At 46.2% G+C, this 14,928-nt stretch overlaps 2 protein-coding genes across 3 annotated transcripts in view; one reads left to right on the forward strand and one right to left on the reverse strand.

The window, feature by feature from the left end:
* Positions 1-4,275: 4,275 nt before the first annotated feature.
* On the forward strand, positions 4,276-6,532 carry POP5 (POP5 homolog, ribonuclease P/MRP subunit). Of its 2 annotated transcripts, XM_059040599.2 has the most exons (5): positions 4,276-4,349; positions 4,417-4,559; positions 5,605-5,754; positions 5,934-6,017; positions 6,133-6,532. In XM_059040599.2, the coding sequence occupies exons 1-5, from the start codon at positions 4,330-4,332 to the stop codon at positions 6,246-6,248; spliced, it is 513 nt and encodes a 170-aa protein (XP_058896582.1). In that variant the 5' UTR covers positions 4,276-4,329; the 3' UTR covers positions 6,249-6,532. The 2 variants fall into 2 exon arrangements, with proteins under 2 accessions (XP_058896582.1, XP_066872022.1); XM_067015921.1 differs by lacking the exon at positions 5,605-5,754 and having other exon boundaries at positions 5,790-6,017.
* A 1,893-nt stretch (positions 6,533-8,425) lies between these two features.
* Positions 8,426-14,928, reverse strand: part of RNF10 (ring finger protein 10) — a 31,592-nt gene continuing 25,089 nt past the window's right edge. Inside the window, exons 14-17 of the mRNA XM_059040527.2 lie at positions 12,221-12,321; positions 9,567-9,624; positions 9,311-9,469; positions 8,426-8,708 (exon numbers count right to left, since the gene is read on the reverse strand). Of these exons, the coding sequence (XP_058896510.1) occupies positions 8,632-8,708; positions 9,311-9,469; positions 9,567-9,624; positions 12,221-12,321 (395 nt within the window). The 3' untranslated portion in view covers positions 8,426-8,631. The remainder of the gene's footprint in view (positions 8,709-9,310; positions 9,470-9,566; positions 9,625-12,220; positions 12,322-14,928) is intronic.

The following is a 14,928-nucleotide window of genomic DNA, read 5'->3' on the forward strand; positions in this document are numbered from 1 at the left end:
TTGAAATTACTGTGTGACCTTGGACAAGTCACTTCCCTCCCTGAGCCTCAGAGAATAATGGGGCCTACATTCATGGGGTTATCATGAGGACTAAAGGAAGTCAAGCGCATGAAGTGCTCAGTACAGTGTCTGGAACAGAGAGCCTAATAAATGGTAGCCGCCGGTGGGGTGAGGGGGAGGGATAAATTGGGAGATTGGGATTGACATATACACACTACTACATATAAAATAGATAACTAATATAGCACAAGGAACACTTCTCAATACTCTGTGATAACCTATATGGGAAAAGAATTTTTAAAAGAGTGGATATATGTGTATGTATAACTGCTTCACTTTGCTGTACAGCAGAAACTAAACACCACATTTTAAATCAACTATATTCCAATAAAAAAAATTTTTTTTAAATTGGTAGCCCAGGGCTTCCCTGGTGGCCCAGTGGTTGAGAATCTGCCTGCCAATGAAGGGGACACGGGTTCGAGACCTGGTCTGGGAAGATCCCACATGCCACGGAGCAACTGGGTCCGTGAGCCACAACTACTGAGCCTGTGCGTCTGGAGCCTGTGCTCCGCAACAAGAGAGGCCATGACAGTGAGAGGCCCGCGCACTGCGATGAAGAGTGGCCCCCGCTTGCCACAACTAGAGAAAGCCCTCGCACAGAAACGAAGACCCAACACAGCCAAAAATAAATAAATTAAATTGGTAGCCCAGAACATAAGGATGAAGAATAAAGCCAGCTACTCTGGATCCCACCGCAGAAGGCCCTGAGAACAAGGTACATAGTTATAGCTTCCCACCTTCATGTTATGGGAGCATTTTAGCAGTTGCCTCAACTACCTCCTAGGGAATGCGCCAGGTTTCCCAGTCCGAGAAATGGGTTGTGTGATTTACGTTTCCAAGTAAGCTTTAAAGGACTTACTGGAGCTGATACTCGGCTTTGTGTCTGATCCAAAAGGGCAAATTGATAGTGAGAACCTTCAGATGGGAAGGAGGGGAAGAGCTCAAAGGAAGTTCCTCCCCCCCACACACCCATTCCTCCTTTTATTTGATCGGAGACCCACTCTCCTGAGTAGTCCCAGGAGTCACACAACAGCAAGTACCCCATTGATCTAGGCAGTAGCCGGTTAAGAGCACAGGCTCGGGGGCAGGGAGGTAAGGATTAGACTATTCCGGCGTGAGTTTCGCGCCTGTGAGTTCACTTCTCCGAGCCACAGGCCCCTTCCTCACCTGTAAAAGTGGGATGATAATGGTTCCAAAGACTGACGGGCGCGCATTCGGGGGGCAGGCACTGCCTGGACGAACACCCGCCGCCGCCAAGCGGATCTCCTGACCGGGGAGGCAGCAGCTGTCCACACCCCAGGGGGCGGATTCCCCGCGACCTCCCGCGCCGCGCGCCTGGGACCTGCGTGATTGCAAACAGCCGCGGGCCTCATTAGGCGACGTGTAATTAGCGGCTGGCGCAGCCGGAGCAGACACCGGCTAATTACCGCGGGGAGCGGGCTGAGCCGCCGGCGCCGCCCTTTCCGGCCGCCCGGGACCCTCGTGGGGCCTCCAGGCAGGCGGCCAGGCCGGGTCGGAGGAGGGGAGGCCCAGGACCGCCCCGCTGTGCTTCCCCTGGGGCTATGCCTGTGGGTAGCAGTAAATCATTCGATTAAATCCGCATTTACTGTGCACACACTGTGCCAGGCGTTTGCCCACGGTATCTGGTTTAAATTTCATATGCACCCATGAGGGAGGAACCATTATTATCCTGTTGCACAGGTGAGGAAACTGAGATCTTGGAGAAGCGAATTAACCGCCTCACAGCACGTGGCTGGTAAACGACCAAGAGGAGATTCTGATTTACGTCTGTAGTCTCTCCAATTTCTACGCAGTGGACAGCGAAACTGTGCACCGGAGGACATCAACGGTGTAGACCGGAGCAAGGACCACGGAGTCAGATGGCCTGGAGTTCGAATTCTGATCCTGCTCCTTATTGGATGTGTGACTTTGCTCAAAGCCCCAACGGCATCTATGAAATTGGCGCGGTGTTTGGATTAAGTGAGTTGAAGGCTGGGAAGTGTTAGGGGAGTTACTTTAGGGACGGGAGGGGAGGGGGGAAGCTCAGAGGCTGAGACTTTCTCCACGCACTACGAGCCTCTGACGCCCCCTGCTGACAAAAGGAGGACGCTAGCGGGAACAGTTTCTGGATAAAGAGGTGGTTCTTGGGTGAGGGGCAAAGAGCCCTGGTCCCTCAGCAGGACCACTGCTCTCCCTCTTCCCCTTACTTCCTTAGCATCCCTTTTTTAAGGTGATTTAGAGTGAGAGATGGAAAAATTGAGAACTCATTCCAGATCTTGCAAACAATCGGTTGTGAAACCCGACTCCCTTCAGGAACCTCACAGAGCCCGCCAAGTCCATGACAGATCTACAAATAATCAGGGATGGATATAAGGAGCTAGTTACAAGGCTGGGCATCAAAGTGCTGGGTATAACAAGAAAATCTGGAACTCATTTAAACGTCCATCGTGGGAATATTGACCAGTTTAGCAGCTGAAAAATAACCTTGAAGAACAGTTGACATGAAAATATAGTCAAATGACAAGAATTAATCGTACAGACAATATGTTGAGAGAAAGGAGCCAGACGCACACACACAAACATGCTGTTGGAGATTTATATTTATATAAAGTTCAAGGACAGGCAAAGCTAATCTATTATGATAGAAGTCAGAATAGAGGCCACTGCTGGGAAGGTTTATGGATGGGAGAGGGCACAGGAACCTTCCTGGGTGCTGGAAATGCTCTCTTAATGTGGGCAATGGTTGCAAAAGTCTATACGTATGTAAAAATTCAATGAGTTGTACACTTAATATGCGCTTTATGTATGTTATGCCACATTAAGACAATTTTTAAAAAATATATTCAAAGGGAAAAAAGAAGAGTACTAAACAGTATTATCCTATATATATATATTTTGTCTGCTTTGAGTCTTGTTGCTGCGCGCAGGCTTTCTCTAGTTGCGGCGAGCGGAGGGCTACTCTTCCTTGCGGTGCACAGGCTTCTCATTGTGGTGGCTTCTCTTGTTGTGGAGCACGGGCTCTAGGCACGCGGGCTTCAGTAGTTGTGGCACACAGTCTCAGTAGTTGTGGCGCACGGGCTTAGTTGCTCCACGGCATGTGGGATCTTCCCGGACCAGGGCTCGAACCCATGTACCCTGCATTGGCAGGCGGATTCTTAACCACTACGCCACCAGGGAAGTCCAGTATGATCCTATTCTTAAAAAGAAAATAAAAGGGAAAATATAATTTAACATACGGCAGAAGTTCTCATCTCATACTTTTTTTTTGTCTCAGGACATCTTTTCACTCATTAAATTATTGAGGATCCCAAAGAGCTTTTGTTTTGTGGTATATATTGATACTTACCATGCCTGTTAAAACTGAGAAATGTTTAATACACAATTCTCCTAGCTATCACAGCAATAATGTCAGCACTGTTATGTGGCCTCCGGAAAACTTCACTGTCCACTCTGAGACAGTGAAACAAGTAACATCTTAGTATTATTATGAAAGTAACTTGATCTTGGGGACTCCTTGAAAGAGTCTCAGAAAACCCAGTGCTTCCTGGACCTCACTGCAGAACTGCTGGCACAGGGGGAAAATGAAGGAAGAAAACCAACTACATTATAAATTATTCTCTCTCGGTGCTGGGATTATAATTTATTTTTATTTTCTTCTTTGTGCATTTCTGTTCCACACAGAAAATATAAAGACCACGGATGGTTTTTGCAAACAAAAAATAAGACAATACACCCGACTCCATAAGGTTGTTGAAAGGCCTAAACAGTAATAACATATTTGGCTGTATGGGGAAATTAAACCGAGCTCTAATCTGAAAATAAGGGTCCGATTTCCCCTCTGTCAATCCCTGGCCTGTGAGTGCAAAGTCTTGCCCTCAAAAGTTCCACCGTCCATCTTGGGGAGAAAATATAAGTGCATACACGACTGTGTTGCAAGCTAATAGAAGGTAAATGTCCTGGAGGCTCCAAATGCCGCGGCTGCGTCCTACACAGCGGTAGAAACTCCGGCGTGGGGCGTAACCACCCATCACAGCACAAGGTGTTCAATCTCGGAATCCAGCTCCCAAACAGCTCAATCAGCGAAGAACTGAGCAGGCCGCCCGCGTTCCTCAGAGGGAGGCGGAGCTCGAAGGAGACCGACACGGGGCTCCGCCTACATTCTAGCTCCGCCTCCCCCTCTGAGTGGCTGTCAGGCCAACTTCCCATTGGCCGCCGACCAGAAAGCAGACATCCGGTTTGCGGGTCCGGCTGCTGGAGGCGGAGGCCGCAATGGTGCGGTTCAAGCACAGGTAGGCAGACCCTTGCCCGGTCCCCGGCGGCCTCGCCCCGCTCTCACCTCCCTCTCGTCCGCCTTAGGTACCTGCTCTGTGAAGTGGTGTCTGACGACCCCCGCTGCCGCCTGAGTCTGGAGGACCGAGTGCTGGGCGGCCTGGTACGGGACACGATCGCCCGCGTGCACGGGACTTTCGGCGCGGCCGCCTGCTCCATCGGCTTCGCGGGTGCGAGGGTGCTGGGGAACCGGGGGCCGGCGGGACGTGGAGGGGGCGGTGGCCAGAGGTGGGAGAAAGAAGGGGCACGAGCGACCCCAGTAACTGCCAAGCCCTGTGCACAGTGCTATGTAAGATATCGTCCTTTGGGACTTTGCTGGAGGTCCAGTGGTTAAGCATCCTCGCTTCCAATGCATGGGGCGCGAGTTCGATCCCAGGAGGGGGAACTAAGATCCCACATGAGGGGGGTGGGGGTGGGGGTGGGGGCAAAAGAAAAAAAAAAGATATCGTCCTTTTTAGGAATCTCGGATCCGAGCCCAAGGTCTGCGTGAGTCCAGAGTTAGGCGGAGAGCTAAGAGCAGTAGGCAGTGAGACTTTGGGCAAGAACCCCCTGTACCTATTTGACATATGTATTGAGTTTAACAGGATGGTCAAAATTAAATGAGGGAAGCCGCGTATGGTTCTAAGTTACTTGACTGGTTACGTTGACATCACATGGAAAAAACTGTCAAAATTAACCCTGAAAAGGGCCTGTGAAGTACAGAATGTGTGTAGGTAAATGCAGAAGGCCCTTTCAACAAGCACACTATGTAAACTCATTCTCTTACCATCTACTCGAAATTGAATCCAGTAGAAGGTAATGCACATAGGCACAACTCTTCTACATCAGGTGAGACCCAGTTGGCTGCTACAAGAACCTGCACAGCCCAGTTGCAGAGCAACTTGCTTTTCAGCCAAGGGTTTTCTGAGGAAGATGGATCTCTTCGCTCCCCATCCATTCATTAACTAGTCAGTCGATTAGAAGACCGCTTTCAATTCTGAATTCACCAATTCTGAGTGGTGTGCGAGGCACTGGATGTTGTTTCTCTCCCTTCTGTAAATGAAGGTCTTTCCTAATTTTTTTTTCTTCAGAAATCAGTTTTTGCTTACTGATGCCTCCCAGCTGCCACTGCCTTGAAGGATCTCTAGCGCATAGGCTCTCAATTACCCCAAGATGTTTAACCCATTCCCGAGAATCCAAAGTTTCCCCAAATGATTTTTTTTTTTCCTGCTATAGTGCGATACCTCAATGCCTATACCGGAATAGTGCTACTTCGATGCAGGAAGGAATTCTACCGGCTTGTGTGGTCAGCTCTTCCCTTCATCACATACTTGGAGAACAAAGGACACCGTTACCCGTGTTTTCTCAACACCTTACACGTGGGAGGTATGGGTGCATGTGATATGTCTCATTTTCAATAGGTAACAAGTTCAGTGTTCAGTCTTCAGTGGTGGATGGGTCTTCCTGCTCTCCTGCCAAGAACAAGATACTTTTTCCTAGCTCTGCAACTCTTGAGGCAAACACTTTTCACAAGCTGCTGACCACAAAGCTCTTTCACGTGCCAGGTACAATCAGAACATGTCAGAAGTTCCTGATTCAGTACAACAGGAGACAGCTGTTGATCCTGTTGCAGAACTGCACTGATGAAGGTAAGGCACACTAAGCCCTGTGCCCATTGAGCAAGTGACTGGCCTCCTCCTCCAGATGAATGAAAGGCCACTCCCAAAGACATCTTTAATGACCCGTACTGTACTCTTTCTTCAGGAGAACGAGAGGCTATCCAGAAGTCTGTCACAAGAAGCTGTTTACTAGAGGAGGAGTCGGCTGGGGAGGAGCTTTCAGACAGTGGTGGTGAGGAAGCTGCTGAGGCAATGGAGTGAACCTCTGAAGACTGCCCTGTGCCCCAGCCTCAGGGCCCACTTGTTGGGACAGGACATTCTGGGAGGCAGCAGCATCTTCTGTACTTCTCAAACTGGATGACTGCTGACCAGAGGCCAAGTGACCAGCTCAAAATGGACTTATCTGCTTAAAACTAATCGAAGTCACCTTTACTCAGCATTGCCTGGTTCAGTGGTTCTGGAGGTTAAGTCCCTGTAGTTACAGACATCTTTGTATCTAACTGCTTGGCTGAGAGCAGGTTTAATAAATGTATTTGGCTTCTGTAGCATTTAGTGCGCATGTGAAGTTCATGCTTGGCCTAGTCTCTTTCACCCTTGGCCTCGGCCAGAAAACTGGCTCCCCATGTGGTACTAGATGCCTCCCACTTGAGACCTTGTACCCCTGCCCCTAGAATGGGCCCTAAGTAATCCAGGTCATTCAGAGTAGCAGTTTTAGTGAGACACAGCAACTAAACTGGCACAGATCTATAGCTGGTCTCAGTACTGACCCACAGGACCTTAAGAATTCCAGATTCCTTGCCAATACTTAACCTGACAAAAAATACAGTTCTTTCACTTTTGAGTGGGGAAAAAACCTGGTCTCGCCTGACCTCATTATTACAAAGTCAAGTAGCAGCTGCCAACTTCTGGTAGTTTTCCACAGTTCCACCCTTCCCTATTGGCCTTTTACCTGCCTGGCACCTGAAGGCAGGTGACACAGTGCACTCACAGGAATTAGGAGGGACAAGAGACTATATCAGTTTTGATCTGCTACCTATGAAAGACATTTCTAGGACCTATTTTCTCCTTAATGAAATGGACATCACTCAAAGTCCCTTAAATATTTAACAAAGATTTGTGATTTTTTGCTTCACATGCCCCTTCATCCACCCAGAAGAGTTCCTGACCCAGGATCTCTTCCTTTTAAGAATGGGAGGTTAGAGCTAAACCCAGCTCAAGAACCCTTTAGGCCTGACACTAGGAAAGACATTACTGGAATTGCTCAAGCTCACAGTAGCTGTTCATCTATTAAGAAGTATATGTCTAGCGACTTCCCTGGTGGTGCAATGGGTAAGCCTCCACGCTCCCAATGCAGGGGGCCCAGGTTCGATCCCTGATCAGGGAACTAGATCCCACATGCATGCTGCAACTAAGAGTTCACATGCCACAACTAAGGAGCCCGTCAGCCACAACTAAGACCCAGTGCAACCAAATAAATAAATTTTTTTTTTAAAAAGTTGACCTGAAATCATCTTAAAGAAACCAGAATGCTCACAATGCTTGTGCAGGTGATTTATTACAACTATTTGCCTTCATAGTCTATTACACCTAGAGGTCACTTTATTAAGCAGCAAAATAGTTCACAACTTCAGCTGAAACCGAGGCATAAGACTGTTCTAGGCAACAGGGAGGCAGTGGGGAATACCACCGCTTTTTTTTGGGGGGGGGGCGGTGGTATGTGGACCTCTCTCTGTTGTGGCCTCTCCCATTGCAGAGCACAGGCTCCAGACACGCAAGCTCAGCAGTCATGGCTCACGGGCCTAGCTGCTCCGCGGCATGTGGGATCTTCCCGGACTGGGGCACGAACCCGTGTCCCCTGCATCGGCAGGCGGACTCTCAACCACTGTGCCACCAGGGAAGCCCAAGCCCACTGCTTTTAAACCTGTCCTGCTCTTCCTCCGGGTGTGCCAGGCTCCTCTGTTCCTGTAACTCAGGCCACTGTCACTTGAAACAAGCTTGATCTAAAGGTTGCCAGGTCCCCAGGTTTCCTTTGTCAATGAGTTACAGCTTTCCTTGCCAAACAGAAGCCACGTTCAAGAGGCAAAACCCTCCATCACACACACCAGTGCAACCGGGGTCTGACACCACAGCGTGGTTATTTGTCAGAAGAATAACTGCAATTTAAGCTGGGTGTCCTAAATCCATATTATTCCCATCCCTCTGTTTCTTAAAGATAACAAGGGGAGAACTGAACAGATAGAAAAGATTCAACTATTAGGTGTGCTGAAAGCATGGGGCCCTGACACAAGATGTCACAGCAGAGCAGTGCTGTAACACTAACACTGGTTTGGGCTGCTCCAAGGGACTCAAACTTAGTTCAGGTTGAGAAAAACGAACTACACATGGGTCAAAAAGACTAACCTGGCAACAAACTAAAAAGCATGGCAGGAAGAGATCTCTTGTGAGTGTCAATACTTTATTTTGGTGTGAAGACAGGAAGCTGGAAAATACACTGTATTTAAAATTTTCTTGGTTCCCCCTCACATTGTGGAAACCCCCTCCCCCCAGAGCTAATCTGTTCAAACTCAAATACTTAAAAATTACAGCAGCAAAACAAAAGCGCAGAAAAAAAAACCAGATGGAGAAGGTAGCCAGGCCAGTAGTGTCACTTGGTGTGGACGACTGAGGTGCTGAACAGGAGCTTCTGTTTCTGTTTTTTTCTTTTCTTTCCTCCTTTCTCTTCTAAACAGAAAACAGAAACAGCTTAGCTTAGAATGCTATCGCCTTGCCCCCTGGCCAGTTTTCATTAATGATAGTTGCAGGCAGCTAGGAGTGCAGGCTCTGGAATTAGACCTCCTGGATTCCAATACCAGTCCTTGCACACTCTGGTGTTTGTCTTCAGGTACATCACTTACATCCCCAGCCCAGCTCCTCATCTGTAATGTGAGTTATACCCATTTAATATGGTATTAGGAGAATAAAATTAGCACAATGCCAGGCACACAGGAAGCACGCATAAATGCCAGTGTTGTTCGTATCTAGTTCATGAACACCACAGAGCAGGGGTGTGCTTCAAGCCACATCTTCTCCATCTATTAGCTACCCTCCACCACTGTGTCTTAGAAGGTTAAAAAAAAAAAGGTCCGCAGAATTTCACACCAAGGCCTCAAAAGAACTAATCTGGGGTGCAAAAAGGTGCTAACATACCAAATGGAATGTTAGTTGACACTAGAATGTGAGCCCTGAGGCTCAGAGGGAAAAGTGCAACTGATTAGTGATGTCTGCCACTGGATCCAGGAGGGAATGACAGCCCTGAGCTGAGCACCCCACTTCTGTGCCTTTACCAGAGAGGGGATCTGAAGTAGCTGGCGTGTCCAGTTTCATGAAGGCTGCTTCAATAGCTTGGCTGAAGGAATTCTGGAAACTGGGCACAGGAACACGGTCTGAGTTATCACTCTCCCCATCGCTGTCCACAGGGGCAGGAGGACCTAAGCTGTTTTCATCTAAAAAACACCAGTGTTAAAATTGCAGAAACAACACTAGAGACTTTTACTTTCTGAAAGGGGCCAAATTTCCCCTTTACCAGAGGGCTGTTCTCACCTTTCTTTGGAGCAGTTTTGGGCCACACATCTGCTTTTGCTTTTCCAATTCTCAGCATCTGCCAAAGTGGGAAAGGGGAGGAAAGAATTTAAGTAACTGACGCCATTTCTTCTCCAGACTCCTACCTTGACACCGACTGGTACAGGGGACAAAGAACCAACTACCCCTCTGGGAAAAAGATTTTCTAGATACTTCTCTCCTTAACACTGTTTTGGTCATGTCCTCTATATCCTGACCAATGGAACTGGCAATGAAACCCACAAGGTGGGAAACCAGTTGTTCCTTAGGAAACAGGTAAAGCACATTGCAAAGAAGGCACGCAGATTCTGAAGTTGGGAATCCTGACTCTGTGTCATTGCCTGCTTCTGACAAATTTTCCTACTCTTATGGAGACTCCTAAAAACATCAACTTCTTAGAATAAGGAGTGTACAGGACCTTCCAATTTTAAAACAAACCACCTGGCTATCAAACCTCAGTTACTTAAGGCCACAAACATCAATTTAACTTTATCCTGAAACTGCTCCCACAGCCCTCATTACCTTGTGGTCTTTGCTTTTCCAATAGTTCCTTAACTATTAGCTTTTAGATCCAGCCATAAACCATATTCCTGCAAGTACAGTAAGATCAGAACAATGATTCCTCTCGCCCGAGTGAGGAAATTTGTCACCCACTTGGCCAAGACCAGCTTTGTCAGCGCTAAGGGCCACTGTGTATCCCAGCCAGCCACTCAAAGCAGGGTGAATTTTACCAAGAGACAAGCCCAAGAAGATACAAGTAGGAATGCTTGTCCTAAATGTTTACCAAAGTGGGGCTTGCATGTTGTGCAAGATGAGTTCAACTGGCAGATGTTGATTTCACTGATAAACTTTCTTCATCATGTACCACACTTTGACGATCTGCTCCCTTGGTCCCTGGGAGTCTGGGGTCCAATAGTACGACATGTGAATCATCTTACTCTTCAAGGTCATTAGAATATATCACCTATATTTTAATCTTGACAAAAATGTTTAAATGTTTAACCTGAGTCCACTCATGAAGAAACAATCAGAAAAATCTCAACTATAGGATAATCTATACAACAACTGGTCTGGATGCTTCAAAAATATCCATGTCACAGGTAAAAAACAAAAAAAAACCAGAAGCCAGAGGAACTGTTATGGATCAAAGGACACTAAAGAGACTTGAAAAACTAAATGCAATGAATAGTCTTTGATTAAATCTGACTGAAAACAATACAGGACACTGAGACAAATGGGAAAATAAAAATATGTGCCATCTTAGATAGTATTAAATCAGCTGTCTGTGATAATGGTAATTGTAGTTAAACCGGAGAATGTCATTTTGGGGGCATGTATCTCCCAAGTATTTAGTTGTGAAGTGTCATTCATGAGGTGTGTAACTTACTTTCAACATAGCAAAAAAAAAAAAGAGAGAGAGAGAGAAAAGCAAGCAAATATAGCAAAATAGTAACAAATGGTAAATCTGGGTGAAAGGTATGAATGTTCATTATACTATTCTTTCAACTCTTTAAGTTTGAAGTTTTTCAAAATATAGAGTTGAAAAAAGCAATGACAATAAAACCTAGCTAAAAAAACAACTTAGGGGGCTTCCCTGGTGGCGCAGCGGTTGGGAGTCTGCCTGCCGATGCAGGAGACGCGGGTTCGTGCCCCGGTCCGGGAGGATCCCACGTGCCGCGGAGCGGCTGGGCCCGTGGGCCATGGCCGCTGGGCCTGCACGTCCGGAGCCTGTGCCCCGCAACGGGAGAGGCCACAACAGTGAGAGGCCCGCGTACCGCAAAAAAAAAAAAAAAAAAAAAAAAAAAACTTAGGCATTGACCTAACTCTTAGGAGCCACTTGCTTATAACCTCTGAAACCTAGCAGTTCATTCTCAGGATTGCTCTCAATTATTTCATCCTCCTTGACTTCAAAGACTCTCCTCACCAAAGTTCAATTCCTCCTTATTCCTCAGCACAAACTGCCATTTGTACGTGAGAAATATCCATATCAACTAACTGCTCTGAAGAACTGTTAAGCTAATGATTCCAAACTAGCCCCAAAGAAATGAATACTAACCTCCTACAAGGCTGCTTGTCAAGCTGTCTGTCCATCTTCCTCAGTTATCTGAATGCAGGAATGCTGAGTGTTTTGCTTGTTTTAAAGATTAATACTGATCTGACATCAAATCTCACTAGCCTAGTGTTGCCTCCAACCCAACTCCTCAAGAAAGCTGATTTGGCTACTTACAGGATAACCAAGACAACTTTTCCTTTCCCAAAGTGAAGAAGAATAGTTTATTATATGTAACAGATACCATTGAATCAGAGGTCCTAGAACCAGGGACCAGTTAAAACTGACTGACATATCCCCAGCCCCTAGAACAGTGCTCAGTACAAAAGTATCTATTGACTTGTTAAATAATTAAAACTCCTGACTCTTCCTCAACTACTCTTGGCCTCTTTCCTTGGTAAGTCTATGGTAATATCTGAGACTAACTCCATGACCTTCCATCTTTAAAAAGCCTTCCACTGTTATTAGAGTCAGTGCAACATTAGCCTGTAAGTCTCCCCATCTCCAACAGAGGGATTTCCAGAAAAAACAAGCATCAGAGTTCATGTTAAATACCCTTGGGCTGCTTCACAAGCAACGGGTTTACCTGGGCAAAGGAAGGGAAGGGAGAGTCTTCTTCCAGACTCCCAACGCAGAATGAAGAACTGCCCTTACTGGCAGTGGGTGACAGAGGGGTCAGCAGAAAGTCTGAAAGGGAACCAGAGACCTGATTATAGAAGTCAAGTTCCAAAGAGTTAGTGTCCTGTTAATAAGAGAGAAGAGACGAACCCAGAATCAGGTCTGGATAATTAACAACCCTGCCTCAGAAAGCTGTGATCCACTTTCAACTCTGCCACGTGCTTATAAAGCCAAGAACATGGCCTATTGTTCACGAGTGATCAGCATAGAGAGAGAAAAGTTTCATGGTTACAATAACACTAGAAGGCATAGCAAAATCTATTCCCACGGTAAGAAAAATCCTCTCCACATCAGCCGGTTCTCAAGGCCTAGGTATCGGACTGTCATAGAAGGATTTTATATGGATGAAAAAGCTCCAAGAAAAAAAAGATATAAAATGTAATCATGTCAGCCTTTATGTTCCAGCCAAAAGAAGTCTATGACCTGGGAATATTCAGTTAGAATCCAAAACACACAGCAGCAAAACCCAGCAAGATTCAAGCTTTTCCCTGATACTCCCTAGGTAAATTAGTCTTCTCCATCCTTTCTGACCTAGGGTTGAACATTTCCCACAGATCAGTCTACCCACTGCCCTGATCACTGCTGGGAGGGAGAGGCCTATTCACTCTCCCAGCAGCAGGCCCTGCCATAGTCAGCCAGGGCTCTGTGGTACTTTTATTCCTAGGACCATCCAACTGCTCTTGCCTGAATACATTAAAGTCCAAATAACTTCAGAGAAGCTAGTATGTGAAAACGCAATCTTTGTATCACAGATGATATAGTCAATGTTTTGCCATGTTCCTTTGTTTAGTAGCTCTCTTCTCATTATGAAGAGCATAATGGTTGTGCAGCCCTCAAGACCCAGATTCTAGTCCCAGTCCCTGCCACTAACCAAGTCCCTGCCTTGGTCTCAGGCTCTTAAATCTGCCAAGTGATGGGCATATGATCACAAGGGGGTCACCAAGAGTTTTAAATATTCTGATCTTGGACCTTTCACTGAAAATGCCTGACAAAAACAAATTTTAAGTAGCAAAAACTATCTGCCAGGAGGATGAAGATCAGAAAAGACAGCACTCTGAAATTACAGTAACTCCTTTTAACTGTTTAATTACATGACACATTAATACATTCTATATATAAGGAAAAACATTTTTAAAAGGCTGAAGGCCTATACCCTGAGAAAACCATAATTCAAAGAGAGTCATGTACCACAATGTTCATTGCAGCACTATTTACAATAGCCAGGACATGGAAGCAACCTAAGTGTCCATTGACAGATGAATGGATAAAGATGTGGCACGTATATACAATGCAATATTACTCAGCCATAAAAAGAAATGAAACTGAGTTATTTGTAGTGAGGTGGATGGACCTAGAGTCTGTCATAGAGTGAAGTAAGTCAGAAAAACAAATACCGTATGCTAACACATACATATGGAATCTAAAAAAAAAAAAAAAGGTTCTCATGAACCTAGGGGCAGGACAGGAATAAAGACACAGACATAGAGACTGGACTTGAGGACACGGGGAGAGGGAAGGGTAAGCTGGGACAAAGTGAGAGAGTGGCATGGACATATATACACTACCAAATGTAAAACAGCTAGTGGGAAGCAGCTGCATAGCACAGGGAGATCAGCTCCGTGCTTTTTGACCACCTAGAGGGGTGACATAGGGAGGGTGGGAGGGAGGGAGACACAAGAGGGAGGGGATATGGGGATATACGTATGCATATAGCTGATTCACTTTGTTATACAGCAGAGACTAATACAACACTGTAAAGCAATTATACGCCAATAAAGATGCTAAAAAAAAGGCTAAAGGCCTCTCAATCCTGATCTCACTCTCTAGAGTGGAACACTGTAACTGGTCTGGAACACAATCATCCCAGTATTTTTCTATACATTTAGACATATAAACCCATACTGAAATGCTTTGTTTTGTGTGGCTTTTTTAACCCAAAAATGGTGTCATGTTTTGTCTTGTTCTACAACTTCCTTTTATCTTAAAGGTCTATCCATTAGTTCAGGAAGAGAGCTATTTCCTTTTTCAGTAGGTGTAAAAAATTTCATAGTATAAATGCTGTAATATAGCCATTTCCCTACCAGTAGACTTTAGGCTGTTTTCTCCCCCTATCGTAAATAAGACGACATAAATAAAGATGTTCACACAAACAGGGGGAGTATCTTAAAGGTCGAAACTAGAAATAAAACAGCTGGGTTGCAGAGAAGAATCTAGGTTTAACCATCCTGCTATGTGAGCTGCCTGAGGTTTTTAGAAGCTAAGTCAGTACAGCCAATGGAAAAGTGAATCAAATGGTAGGAATCTGATGGATCTCAGGAATCTATTAACTACCCAAGTAAGGTTAGTCCCCTAAAGACCTCCAGCATGCCGAGATCACAGTTGCAAATTCAGACACTAGGGCTTTGCCTAGTGGTCAAATTCATTCTTTTTTTTTTTTTTTTGGCGTTACGCAGGCCTCTCACTGCTGTGGCCTCTCCCATTGCGGAGCACAGGCTCCAGATGCGCAGGCTCAGCGGCCATGGCCCACGGGCCTAGCCACTCCGCGGCATGAGGGATTCCCCCCGGACCGGGGCACGAACCCACGTCCCCTGCATCAGCAGGCAGACTCCCAACTAC

Source organism: Kogia breviceps, chromosome 15 (genome assembly GCF_026419965.1).
Source record: "Kogia breviceps isolate mKogBre1 chromosome 15, mKogBre1 haplotype 1, whole genome shotgun sequence".
Classification (NCBI taxonomy): domain Eukaryota; kingdom Metazoa; phylum Chordata; class Mammalia; order Artiodactyla; family Physeteridae; genus Kogia; species Kogia breviceps.

Bases quoted from the DNA above. Each gene is read 5' to 3' on its own strand.
- POP5 (XM_059040599.2), top strand. From the start codon at position 4,330: ATGGTGCGGTTCAAGCACAG. The intron at 5,755-5,933 runs GTATGGGTGCAT...TTCACGTGCCAG, and splicing joins CAACACCTTACACGTGGGAG to GTACAATCAGAACATGTCAG. The intron at 6,018-6,132 runs GTAAGGCACACT...CTCTTTCTTCAG, and splicing joins GCAGAACTGCACTGATGAAG to GAGAACGAGAGGCTATCCAG.